At 55.0% G+C, this 12385-nt stretch overlaps 1 protein-coding gene across 4 annotated transcripts in view; it reads right to left on the bottom strand.

Annotated features, from left to right (window-relative positions):
• TSPAN11 (tetraspanin 11) overlaps window positions 1-12385 on the bottom strand; it is an 80896-nt gene continuing 68511 nt past the window's right edge. The window contains exons 3-8 of one of the 4 annotated variants that reach the window (XM_039869130.1): window positions 10309-10383; window positions 9390-9494; window positions 6341-6499; window positions 5878-5964; window positions 5600-5686; window positions 1-1151 (exon numbers count right to left, since the gene is read on the bottom strand). In XM_039869130.1, the coding sequence (XP_039725064.1) occupies window positions 5612-5686; window positions 5878-5964; window positions 6341-6499; window positions 9390-9494; window positions 10309-10383 (501 nt within the window). In that variant the 3' untranslated portion in view covers window positions 1-1151; window positions 5600-5611. Of the gene's footprint in view, window positions 1152-2896; window positions 4996-5049; window positions 5356-5599; window positions 5687-5877; window positions 5965-6340; window positions 6500-9389; window positions 9495-10308; window positions 10384-12385 lie in introns of those variants that run through there. The other 3 variants (XM_039869129.1, XM_039869128.1, XM_039869131.1) reach the window with 3 other exon arrangements.

Below are 12385 nucleotides of genomic sequence, written 5' to 3'. Positions count from 1 at the left end.
GGAGGGAAGGTGCTTATTTATTCTTGGAAGCAGAGTGAGGTCCCTGGAGGCTGCATGCTGGTGGCCTCGTGGTCAGGGAGTATGGGCCCAGGACGAGTGAGTTTCGGGGCAGTGTGCCCCTCTGCTTGGAGCTTCACCTTCTCAGTGGCTCCAACTTTGCAGGGTCTGTGATTTGGTCTAATCAGGAAGTTTTACACCCACCCGCATTAAGAGCTGAAGTTGGTTTTAAAGCTCTGGTGTTCCTGAGAACCAGGCCATGAACAGGAGAACCCTGAGGGGCAGATTGCTTGAGGCTGGGCCTTGGGGCCGTGTCTCCCAAGGGCGCCTCTCCCGGGGAAGGTCTCGAGGTGGGCGCAGGTTCCTGATGCAGCATGTGCTGGGGTACTCACTGCCCCCCACCTTGCTCCCTGCCCCAGCAGCTCCAGGCCTACCACTGCTCAGCCTCAGCTCCCGGCTGCCTCAGCTCAGTTCTCTCCAAGCCCATGCCCTGTAGGAAGGACCCAGAAGGTCAGCACACTCCTTTCCTGGTGAGAAGGCATTGGGGTGCTGTGAGCAGATCGAAGGGCCGGGTCTTCTGGGGGCAGAGACAACCCTAACTGCCCCACATGAGTGCAGTTCCTGGAGGGGAGCGCAAACCGCCCAAAGCCCGATGCAGAGCCAAGAGGAGGGCTGCTCAGCACCAGTGGGGGTCACGCTGAATGCAGGTGTCCAAGAGGGGCCAAGGTTTGTAGCCCTTCGCTCTTGGTTTGGGAGCTGGGAGGGAGCAGAGAGCCCAACTCTCATCTCCTGTGGTCCAGGGGACCCTGATGTCTGGTGAGGGGCTTTGGCTGTTGTCCCCTAGCAGAGTCAGTCCCCCGCCCAGGGATTCGGGCAGTGAGCACTCAGGAGTGGAAGGAGGGGCTGAGGGTCCCAGGCCAGGTGGAACCTCAGGAGCCATGGTCTTGGGCACTTGGGTCCGAAGGGACTGAGCACAGGGGATAGGGAATTTCTGGGAGTTTCCAGGTGAGCTGATGCTGACTCCGCAGTTCTGGCAGATGGGATTTGGGCACCTGTCCTTGTGAGGGACAGCTGGAGGGGGACACAGTTGGTCATTAGTGGAAATGCAGCTGGAGCCTCCGGTGCAAGCAGCAGGTGAGAACCATTCCGCAGGTCTGCCAGGTGGAGAGAACAGAGGGGAAGAGGGATCAGGACCGCACTGGGCTGCAGGTGGGCAGTGCCCCACGGCGCTGCTTCTCACGTTGAGCGCACACGTGGGGATCTTGATAAAGGGCAGATTCCCACTCTGGAGGTCTGGGTAATGGTGTCAGATTCTGCAATTTTAACAAGCTCCCGGTGATGCAGGGGGTGGAGTGGGGAACACGCTTTGAGAACTACTATCCAAGAGCAGTATCTCTCATACTTTAATGGACAAATCACCCAGGGACCTCATTATAAGGCAGATTACAACTCTGTAGGCCTAGGTGGTAGCCAACATTCTGCACTGCTAACAAGCTCCCAGTCCATGCTGCTGGGATGTGGTCTAGAGCTTCTCCAGAGATGGCCCGATTGCTGCCTGAGCAGCTCTCTCTAGGAGAGAGTCAGTCTGCATCCTGCTGCTCTGGCTGATATACAGAAGCCACTGGAGAAACTGAGGCTGTGGGAGGAGGACCCAGAGCTATCACCAGCTCATCCTATAAAGCAGCTTGAAATGTGGCACCAAACTAGGCCCTAGAAGCCTGCCCAATAACCCCTCTGTCATGTCCTCTAGCTGAACAAGAAGGGGCTAGAGCATCCTGCCCAGAGCAGTGCTGGGAAGTCACTTCTTCCTTGTCTCACTTTCCTGTCTCTAAAATGCAAAGAACCTTTATTCGTTTGCCTTGTTCTTCATTTGCCTCCTTCTTCCTCCCTTTTCTTCTCCCTCCCTCTCCACCGAAGATTCATCTAAGACAAGATGAGGCTGTGTCAGCCAAGGAGGCCCATGACTGCAATCATGCTCCTGATAATGATGTCATCAGACCCCAACTCCCCACCCTCTGCAGAGAGGGCCACTGCTAGGGTAACCCCGTGATCATCCTGTGGACATGGGCAAAGGTACATTTCCTCAAACATAGGAATAACGCCCTATCTCCCCAAACTTTCTAATAGCTGCTGCTGACATATAGGAGGAGGACAGGCTATGAAGATGTCTACGGGCTGGTAGGCACCCAGTTTCTCTGCGAGGCTAGCTTAAGGAGGTAGCCTAGGATGCGCCCTTCTTCTTCCCCTTCCTCCCTCCTCTCCATCCCCATGTGGGAGGATGGTAGAGCCTGTGAACACAGCTCTTAGCTTTCAGACTTGGTGCTAAGAGCAGTGCTAATCCATCTCAGGGACCCAGAGCCACAAGCTGAAAGGCAGCTTAAGAGGTTATCTTTTCCCCCACTGGCTCTAAGCAGGTGGCTGTCACAGCCATTCCACCCAAGTGTCATGCAGCATGCCCTCTTCTCTGTCCCCCGCCCTCCAACTCCCGTCATGGTTTGATGACTTGTCCTGTGGGGTTATCAGGATCTTTCTGATCCTTACTGAAGGGGAGGCCAGGAGGGAGCAGGAGGGCCGGCACAGACTCGTGGCTACATCTCCTACGGTATACATCTCATGCTAGGGGAGGACTGGGAGAGCTGAGCTCACCAGCACGTATGAGTTTTGTGTTCCCAGGGTGCCTCCCAAAGAAGGCACAGTGAGGGTGGAGGTGTGCAGGCCAGAATCTCATCAATGCATGCATGCACACGCACGCACACGTGCACGTGCGCGCACACACACACACACGCGCGCACACACACACTGTCCTGATGCATGCAGCGCAGAGTAAAGGATGAGTTCATCAATGTGTGTGTACATGTACACAAACACGTGCACACACACACCATCCTGACACATGCAGTGTGGAAGGGTAGAGAACGCTAACTATCAGATCCCTGGCAGCAGTGTCTCCTTCCTGACAGAGGACGTGGAGAAATCAGCACAGACTCGAGCGGCCAGCATCAGGATGAGCAGAGAAAACACGCAAGTTGACTACGGGAGCAAGACAGGCTGTCTGGGCCCAGCCGACGAGGGACATGGTGTCCCCTTCTGACAGCCTGCCTGGATGGCACACATGGGGCATTTTTAACAGGGAGGCTGGCATGCTTTCAGCTTCTTTTGAGGTCTTTGAGGCATCACCTGGCTGTCATCAAGAGCACCGAGGAAGGGCCAAAGAGTTCCAGGAAGCCATTCCAAAATGATCTTCAGTTTCCCTTTGAATGCCTTGCAAATCCCAACCTCACTGTCTCGTGAGTTTTCTGGGCTCTGCGACACGTTTCTATCCTGCACTGTGGGAATGTCAGGGTGGGAGTGGGAGTAGGACAACTTCTGTTTGGGGCTGTGTGACCTTGGGCATAGTTAGATCCCTGTCAGAGCCTCAAATCCCCTTCTATTAATAGGAAAACCTCTGACTTCAAGCAAGATTTCCTCCGGTTCCTGGGGACCAGGGAAACATCATGACACTATCTTGGCCTTATGTACCTTGAGTCTTGGGGAGATCTTTGAAGTGCCAGGCTGGGTGTGTGTGGGGAAGGTGCCTGTGCCTGCTCCAGCCAGAGGATGACTGAGAGCCTGGGGACAGGCCTGGCGTGAGCCCTTCCTCAAGGCTGGTGGCTGACTCCGACTTGGGCAGCTGTTACAGCACTGGCCAGCAGAGGGAGCTGTAATCTGAGGCTTGGCTGCTGTAGGCCTGGCCTCAGCGGAATGAAGAGGAGAAACCCGGCCAGGGGTTGGGGTCCGTGGTGGTGGCTGGGAAAAGCTCCTTTTGAGGGATGCTAGGAGCAATTCCACAGTGAGCTGGACCAAGTCTTTTCATGGTGGGGGTGTGAGTGGGGAGGAGCGTGGGCCTTGCAGGCACTGCCGGACAGTGCCTGACGCCTCGGCCCCTGGCTGTTATGCCGGCAGGTGTGCTTGTTCCACCCCGGCCTTAGGCTCAGGGTGCTGGTAATCTCACTCACTGCCTTTGCCTTCAGCTTCTACAGGTGCTCCAGGCCAGAGAGGTCAGGAAGAAATGGATAGAGGGTATGGTCCATGCAGAGCAGGCTCCCCCAACCCACACCTAAAGTAGATAGGTTTCCAGAAACCTCAGCTGAGCCAGGAGCTGGAACACAGAGCAGCCCCTTCACCAGACCCCACTGGCAACTCTTTTGGGGTTCAGAAGGTGGGGCAAAAGGCCTGCCCCGGGAAGTGCAAGAGGGGCCATGCTAATGCCACCTGGGGCTCCCTGAGCCTGCTCATGAGTGGGAGTGAAGTGAAGGTAAAGCTGGCACCGCCTGGAAACGACTAGGGCCTTTTGATACAATACGCTTGGCAGAAATGATAAAAATAATGATGAGGACCATTTACTGAACACCTGTTCTCTGCTCGGCAATGGGCCATGTAATTTACATGTATATTGCTAATCCTCACTAGTCACCAAACTAGGTAAAATTAGCTCCATTTTACAAATGAGGAACTATGTCTCAGAGATAAAATAATAAGCCCTACATTGTCTGGTCTGCCTCCAGAGGGCAAGGCCCGGTGGGCAAGGCTGCAGCTGGATCCTCTGGCAGTGATGTGGGCCAGCAGCACGGTGACCCGGAAGGAACCCCACACTGAGGCTCCCCAGGCCAGCCACCACCACCACTCCTGCTTCTCTTTCCATGGAACTCTGTGTTGGGTAGGGAGTTTGGGAAAGCAAAGGACCCAGGGCCAGGAGACCTGGGTGCCAGTTCAGGATGAGACCCTCGGTAAGTCACCTCTCTGGGTCTCAACTTTCTGTAAAGTGGGAGGACACTGTTATTCACCTGGGCCGGGTTCCAGGTAGTTGAGATCCAATGAGAGAAAGTATCTGAAGCTACTCTGAAGTCTGCAGAGTTTCCACTTATGGAGGCCTTCACACGGGCCAGGCACTGCTGGTATGTCGCAGACATTACCTTATTCTTATCTAGCCCTTGCAAGGTTGGGGAGATGATCCACATTTTGCAGATGAAGTTGAGAGGCAGAGAAGTAAATGCTCAAGGTCACACAGGAGCAAAAGCAAGATTGGACCTAAGTCCTCTGATGCCGCAGCCATTGCTCTTGCCCCTTCTCTAGACAGTGCTTATAGTCCCTGGAGCAAGAGGGGCGGGACAATACTGAACTCCTGCTAGAACCTGCTGGGCCGTAGCAGGAATGCCGGGTGAGGTGGGCATGCAGGGCACTCGCTCGCTGTATCTGTCCCTGGTGATGCCCTCCTGACTCCTCTCCTCTTGACCTTTGACTAGAGTGACCCATGAGAGTAACACTGACTTCTTGGGTGGCGACTAGGAGAGTGGTGAACCAGAGCAAAAGGCACGACTCCTGCTCAGAGCAGAAAGCTGGGTGTACACGGGGAGCACATATCCACAGGCATGCACACACACACACACAGAGGAATGAGTACATGTCATGTGCACACAAACGCTCATGCACGAGCACACCGAAACACATATATATGCATATACCCCCCACCAGGATACATGCAGACACACCCATGGCCCCACACATACCACAGCAGGCTGCACACACACTTGCATGTGCACACACAGAGGGTGCATGCACATACCTGAGCCCACACTCATACTCCTCCCAGGTCTCTGTTTCTTACAAGTTCAAGCTGGTTCCCAGGCCCCAGGCATTTTCCTTCATGTTTCTAGGGAAGAGAGTGACCATGTGACTCACCCTTAGCTGCAAAGGGAAGGGGAGAGACGGGGAAAGAAGGAGAGGGCGGGGCAAGGCGCAGGTGTGCGAAGGGTCAGTGATTTGAAATCCCGGCCAATGGGAGAGGGGCTCAGAGCTCTTCTAGATAGACCCCTCTATCTCCTAATCCCCTACTCAACTCACCTGCAGGCAGGCCACCCCGATGCCCACTGCCCCCATGAGCAGCAGGTGGTTGGCCAGGAACTGCTCCAGCTTGGTGATGCAGCCTCCCTGTAAGGCAACAGCAGGTCACATGCACCCCGACCCAGATGTGGGTGAGGGTGGGGAGAGAAGGGCTGGCTGTGGTGCTGCATCCAACTGGCTGAGGGAAGGCCAGAGACTTAAAGGGCCGGGTATAGCCTTTCAATTGCCCACAGGCTTCTCGGGTGACCTGGGGAGCATGCCGCGATGTCTCAGAATCTCCCAGTAGCAGCTGCTTGTCCCCAGGGTTTTGTGGGGACCTATGAAGTTCCTGCACTGTTGTCTCCTGGCCAATGAATAAGTGGACTCCACTTCCCCCCGCCTGTCTGCCTGAGCCTGCCTTTTGGGGTCCCTTGGATGGCCAGCCGGGCCCTCTGTATGCCCCAGCTGGAGCTAGGGTGCTCACCTCCACTTTGTAGATGTTGGAGGGGTGGGCCCTTAAGCCACAGCGTGCCACCACTGTTTTGCAGCAGCTGTCAGGCACTCGGCGGCCCTCGGCCTCCCGAGACAGGATGTAGGCGCTGTGCTGCCAGTCTGCGGAGCTGTTGCTTCCACAGCACTTGAACTGAGGAGAGAGTCGGAGACTGGGGGTGAGGAGCCTGCACAGGGCTCCTCCATCCCCTCGGTTACAGGGCGCAGGATGCGTTACTCAAACAGTAAGCCAACCTCTTGTTCTCCTTCGGATTCATCTCCTTAGGATTCTTCTCTGGTCTCTTTGGGGCCTTCATTTCAGGCAGAATTTGCCTGCAGGTCACCCGTTTTCTACCTTAAACAACCATCCAAGAACTTTAAGGAGATGATGTTGGTGCCCTGGGGGCAGAGAGGGTCTGTGAGGAAATGCGCTGACGATAGATGCAGGTGGGTCCCTGAGGGTGTGGGACTCACTGGGTGGCAGAGCTCAGGGCAGGGCCAAAACCACAAAACCGTCTAGGGAAGCAAGATCCAGGGACAGGGAGCCAGCCTTGCCAGAGGTTCCCAGGCCTCTGCTCAGGCCTTGAAGCTTCAGAGCCCCCAGACCTGCAGGGACAAGGAAGGTATCCCAGAGGCCACTGAGCTGGCAGCACCGCAGTGACCATCTGCACCTCCCCAGGGCAGCGAAGTGCCAGCCCAGGTCTAAGGTGATTCAAAATCAGGAAATTGGTTATTTCTTGTCTTTCTGAGCTGGGGGACTGCAACTCAGAGTCCCTACATATGCCACAGAACATGGTTGTTTTGAGGCCATCTCTGATGTGTGGGGCACAGGTGGGGTGGGAGGTACAGTTAGTCCAGTTAATAAGTGTTCATTAGGCACCTACTATGTGACGCGAATGAAGCTAGGCATTGCGCTGAACGTGAGTCATATGGCTCCTGCCCTTCTGAAGCCTGTCATTTCCTATTGTCTAGCAGGAGAGACAATGGGAGCGTGTGTGTGGCACAGAGAAGGAAGGGGCTAATGGCTCCACTCACGGGCAAGAAAGAGAAGGCACCCTGAGGTCAGGCAGAACAAAACAGCACACAGAGCCAGACACAGCAGGGGATGTGCTAGGAATCGTGTGAGATTGTGTGTCTGTGTATCTGTGTGTGTGTCACCTGGACAGGTATTTTAATCACGTTGTGAGGAGTGGAAGAGGCTGTTCACGGAACGCACTTAGAGAGAGTCCTGCACAAGTTCAGCAGTCAGTAAGAGATGCCTACTATCTACTGTTACCATAACTGAATGGATTCTGGCACATGGGTGTCATTCACATACGTGGGGTGAGGCCGGGACCCAGATGCAGGCCCTGGCTTGAAGCCACTGCCTTCTCGGGGCTCAGTTTCCTCATACCTAAGATCCAGGCCTGGGCCCATGGTCCTTTCATGGTTTTTGAGTTCTAACTGCTCTTGGCAAATGAGAGGGCCCATGTTCACGTACTGTGGTGCCCACAGAGGCCTCCGGCAGTGCACAGTACTCACTTCCAGATGTGTCCTTCCTCGTGCTGTTCTCCATTCCTGGCCTGCCCCTGCCATCTTCTGCACGTGGGCAACCCAGGTCCTCCTTGGCCCCTTTAGTTGGCCTCCCCAATCCTTGTTCTCCACTCTGAGGTCCCCCCGAGCCTAGCGCCGAGGGCAGGGATTTGGGAAGTTACTCAGATGGGAGGCCCAAAAAGTGTGGACTGAGCTTTGGCAGAGCCAACCAGCTGGGTGTGCGGGAGCTAAGCAAATGGGTGTGGGTGCAGCTGTGTGTGCACGGGTGACTTTGGCCACTATTTCTGAGGACAAGAGATCCCTTATATGGAGCTGACCGGGAGCTGAGCCAGTCTCTAGGAGATGGGACAGGTGCCTCCACAGCTGAACTAAGGTGTCCCTAGAGTTCACCCTCTACTCTCTCTCCTTGTCTGGTGTTCCCACAAAAAGACCAAGGCTTTGGGCCTGGTCTGTAGACACAGGATGGAGCAGAGACCACAGGGTGGGGGTGGGTTGGCAGGAAGAAGGGGTACCAGAGTGGGCAGGTGGTACTGCCTCAAATTTGCAGACACAGAACCACCAGGATCCTGGAGTCAAGCTGTCCAACAGAACTTTAGTGACAGAAATGCCGTCTTTCATGCTGTCCAACTGGGTGGCCACTGGCTGCATGCGGCTATGGGGAACCTGAAATGAGGCTAATGTGACCGAGGAACTGAATTTTATATTAAATTTAAACAGCTACATGTGGCTGGTGGCTACTGTTTGAGACTGCCCAGGTCTGAGGTCCATTTGCCCCTTCCTTCCCTCTGGCAAGACCGAGGGCTGCACTGGAGGTGTCTGCGGAGTCTCTTCTGGAAAGAAGAGACCACCCTGCTGTCCCTGTGTTCTGCCCGACGGTGCACAACTGGGAAGTTCTTGCAGTGGCTTAATTCAGTCCCCCACACCGCCCAGCCCATGAGTGGTGGGCAAGCAAATGAAGCTTCATCTGTATTTGCAGCCGCTCCCCAACACTAGCATCACTGCCTCGGCTCCACCTCAGATCATCAAGCATTAGAATCTCATCAGAGCACTGGTCCCTGGTGCCATAAAAGTTAGGGACCACTGGGACTTAACTGAAATATCGCTGCCTATTACTTCACTCAGGGCTGCAGTTGTTAGCCTGCCCTACTGTCCGCCAACAATGGAAGGAGCCAGGAGATGAAGTTCTCCTGGGACAGCCCCCCTTTCTGTCCACGGGGCACCCAGAGGGGAAGACAGCAGGGTGAGGTATGGAGGAAACAGTTGGAGGAGCCAATGGTGAAGGCCAGGACAGAGGAGGAGGAAGGAAAGAACGGGATTCAGTAAGCACTTTTCATGGTGGGTAGGGCTTCTATACATGGGCTTCTACACATATTTAATGCTCACACACCCTATGAGCAACTGAAGTCGAAAGAAGGGAAGTAACTTGCCCAGAACTACACACACAGGAAGGGACAGAGTCAGGATTTCAACCCATGTCTGCACAGCCTTCAAGCCCATGGAGAGGGGCTTACATCCTGCTGTAGCCGGTCCACTGAGGTGGTGATCTCCGAGGCTCCGGGCTGCCCATAGTTCTCAGACAAAGTCTGGGTCAAGTGCTGCTTCAGTTCATCGCTCAGCTGGAAAGGGGAGAGGGAAGGTGGCATCTGCAGAGGCCCCCAAACCCCCTGGTCCCCAGGCCTGCACCTGAACCATGCCAGCTAACTCTAGAACACCAGGTAATTTGAATGGTGCAATGTGGTAGTTTCCCAAACGGATGGAGACCGCACCCATGTAAGACAGAGTTCATGGAGATGGTGTTGCAAAAGCCGGGGCCCTAACATAGGGGCAGAGGTGTGGTGGGCAGAGCTGAGAGACAAGCGGGGGAGGCAGCTCCTAGGCACAGGGGCGCTTTTAAATATCTGTTGATTTACATTTTGATTCTGAGATGATATTCAAAATATTTACAATCATTATCCTGGTGGTACCTATTGGTCCTATGGACCCTGGCTTGAACCAACCAGCCGACCCCACCCAGCTGAATATCAGCCTGGTCATGACAGCGAACCCCTGATTCACAGGGCACTTGGTGGGAGGGGACCTGAATGGTACCTTCATCCTTGTCCGGTGCAAGCAGGCAAGGCCTGGTGCTGTCTTCATAGTCTGGCATGTAGCCCTGGTCTAAGTCTTTCCCCTTGGATGTCTCACAGCCAGATTCTACCTCTCTTTGGAAGGGGAGAGGGCCACCCTTCCTGGCTCCCAGCAGATGAAGGAGAGAATTACTGGAACTGGGACAAGAAGCAGGTCCCAGACGTGCCAGGGAACATTAGGTCCTGGAAGACAGGACCGCCCTGTGTGTTGCTGCCTCAGCTTCCCCATCACTCTGCACCCCTCCCTCATGTCGTTGCCTCCTGGGGCACTGATGGGGAACAAGAAGGAAGAACCTCCACTCACCCTCTGGTAGTACACGTGGGCCAGGACCCCTGCCACCAGCTCAACAAGGAAGATCACCAGCAACAGGCAGAAATACTAGGATAAAAGAGAGAAGACAGTCACCACCGGAATTGGGCCTGGGGAGGCAGATGGCACTTCAGGACCTCTGTGACAAATGTTTTCCTAAAGCAGTAAGAGGGGTAGGGCTACCTGGGATCCCCCCCATCAATACCATCTTTCTCCTCTTCCCAGTAGTTCTGGGCATACCTACCTCTGCTGCTTGCTGGCACGGAGTTCCCCACTCACCCCTCCTGTTCTACTGTCAGCTTATTAATCCATCCATCTGTCTGTCCGTCCATCCACCCATCCATCCAATATTTATTAAATACTTACTATATGCCAAGTATCATAAGACAGTTATTGCCCTCAAAGTTATTGGTAGTAGGGGGATAGATAAGTAAATAATTTTAATAATGTGTTATAAATGCTACTATAGGCAAACCCTAGAAACTATGGGAGGCCCCTGGGGGGGGTGGCATTTGGAGAAGGCTTCCTGAGTGGTATCTCTAAGGATGAGTAGGCGTTTGCCAGGTAAGGAGGGAAGTGCATGCCAGAGAGAGCACGTGCGAAGCCTGGAGAGAGTGAGACGAGAATGGGGTGTGTAAGCTTCAGGAGTGGAGAGCAGATGTGGCTAGAGTGTAGGGGCTGGATGGGCAGCAGCAGCCAAAGCTCCGGGAAAGCACGGGCAGGACCTGGGAAGGGCATTGTTGGGAGTTCTAAATTCTCCTCTTCACTGACTGGCCTCTCCAGGCTCAGGGCTGCTCAGCATGCTTCACAGCCCTGCAGCTGTCTAGTTTTCTGACCCTGCTCTTGGCTGTAACAGGCTTGCATCCCACCCCCACTCCCACCTGGTTTTACAAGGAGGAAGGCTTAGGACCCTGCTGGATCCTGGTGTGTTCTTGCAGGAGCCAACAGGTCAGAAATGCATGTCAGGCCTACGTGGCTGGGAAGGGACAGGTGAGGGAGTCGAAGCAGGCTACAGGCAGGGAAGAGGGAAAAGAAGGGAGGAGGAGAGCAGAGGAAGAAGAGGTGAGTACTGTTGCTTGAAACTGGCCCCCTCTGGGCAAGCACAACCCCCGCTCCTGAGCACTGGTTGGTGACACCTCATCCTCCCTTCAGATACTGCCCATCCACCTGGCCATACAAGGCAGCAGCCTATGGTCACTCAGTCACTAGATTACAGGGAAGGCCCATTCTGGGGTGAGCTCTGAAATGCCAGGGCTCATCAAGTAGGGCGAGATTGTGGGCAGGAGGGCATGTGAGTGGGAAGGAGACAGCTGAGGGTTAATGGGGTGGGGACAGCAGGAGGACAGGGGCAGTCTGGCCAGTTCAGAGGCAATGCCAGCCCATAGGCCTTGCCCAGCTGGCTCCCAGAGCCCAGCGGGGGGGCTTGGCAAAGACAGGGCTTAAGCCATACAGGGTAGAGGATATTTCATGGAGAAAGACCTTTGACCCAAGAGCAAGGCTTCCTTTCAAATTACGTGAATTACTCATCTCTCCCTCAGCCATTTTATTCAGCCCATCATCTTCCAGCATCGGAGCTGGCCACTATCAAGGAAACAGAGAAGCTTTCCAGTCTCTGAATAACAGTGGCAGGCCTGCCTTCATCACTTGTGGGCCCTGAGGCAAGAGTACAAATGGAGGTCCCTGGCCCCCCTCCCTTTCTACCCAGGCTCTATGCTGTACCAGGAAAGGCCCCGGGCCTCCATATTGAAGCTCTGTCCATCCCTCTCCCAGGACCATGACCCCCCTCTCCCGCCCCCCCATCCCTTGGCAAGGAAGTGGCAGAGGCTGGTGTGGTAGAGTGGTGGTGGTGGTGGTGTGGGGCACACCAGCCTCAGGAACACTGTGCAGGCTCTGGATGGAGGCTCATGCTGTCCGCATAGGGCTTCCCAAGCTCCTGAGCACCGGGATGAGGTCTAGAAGTGGGGAAGAGAGAGGTAGTTTCCACCAGGGCACACTTTCTGGGCCCCATGGACTTTTCCCACCATGGGGATGGGTATGAGTGAAGGGGGGGCTGCATAGAGCCCCTGGCATG

The sequence above is a fragment of the Pteropus medius genome, unplaced genomic scaffold (genome assembly GCF_902729225.1).
Source record: "Pteropus medius unplaced genomic scaffold, Ma_sr-lr_union100, whole genome shotgun sequence".
Classification (NCBI taxonomy): domain Eukaryota; kingdom Metazoa; phylum Chordata; class Mammalia; order Chiroptera; family Pteropodidae; genus Pteropus; species Pteropus medius.
Note: the sequence above shows the minus strand (reverse complement) of the source record. Positions and strands in the feature narration are given on the sequence as shown.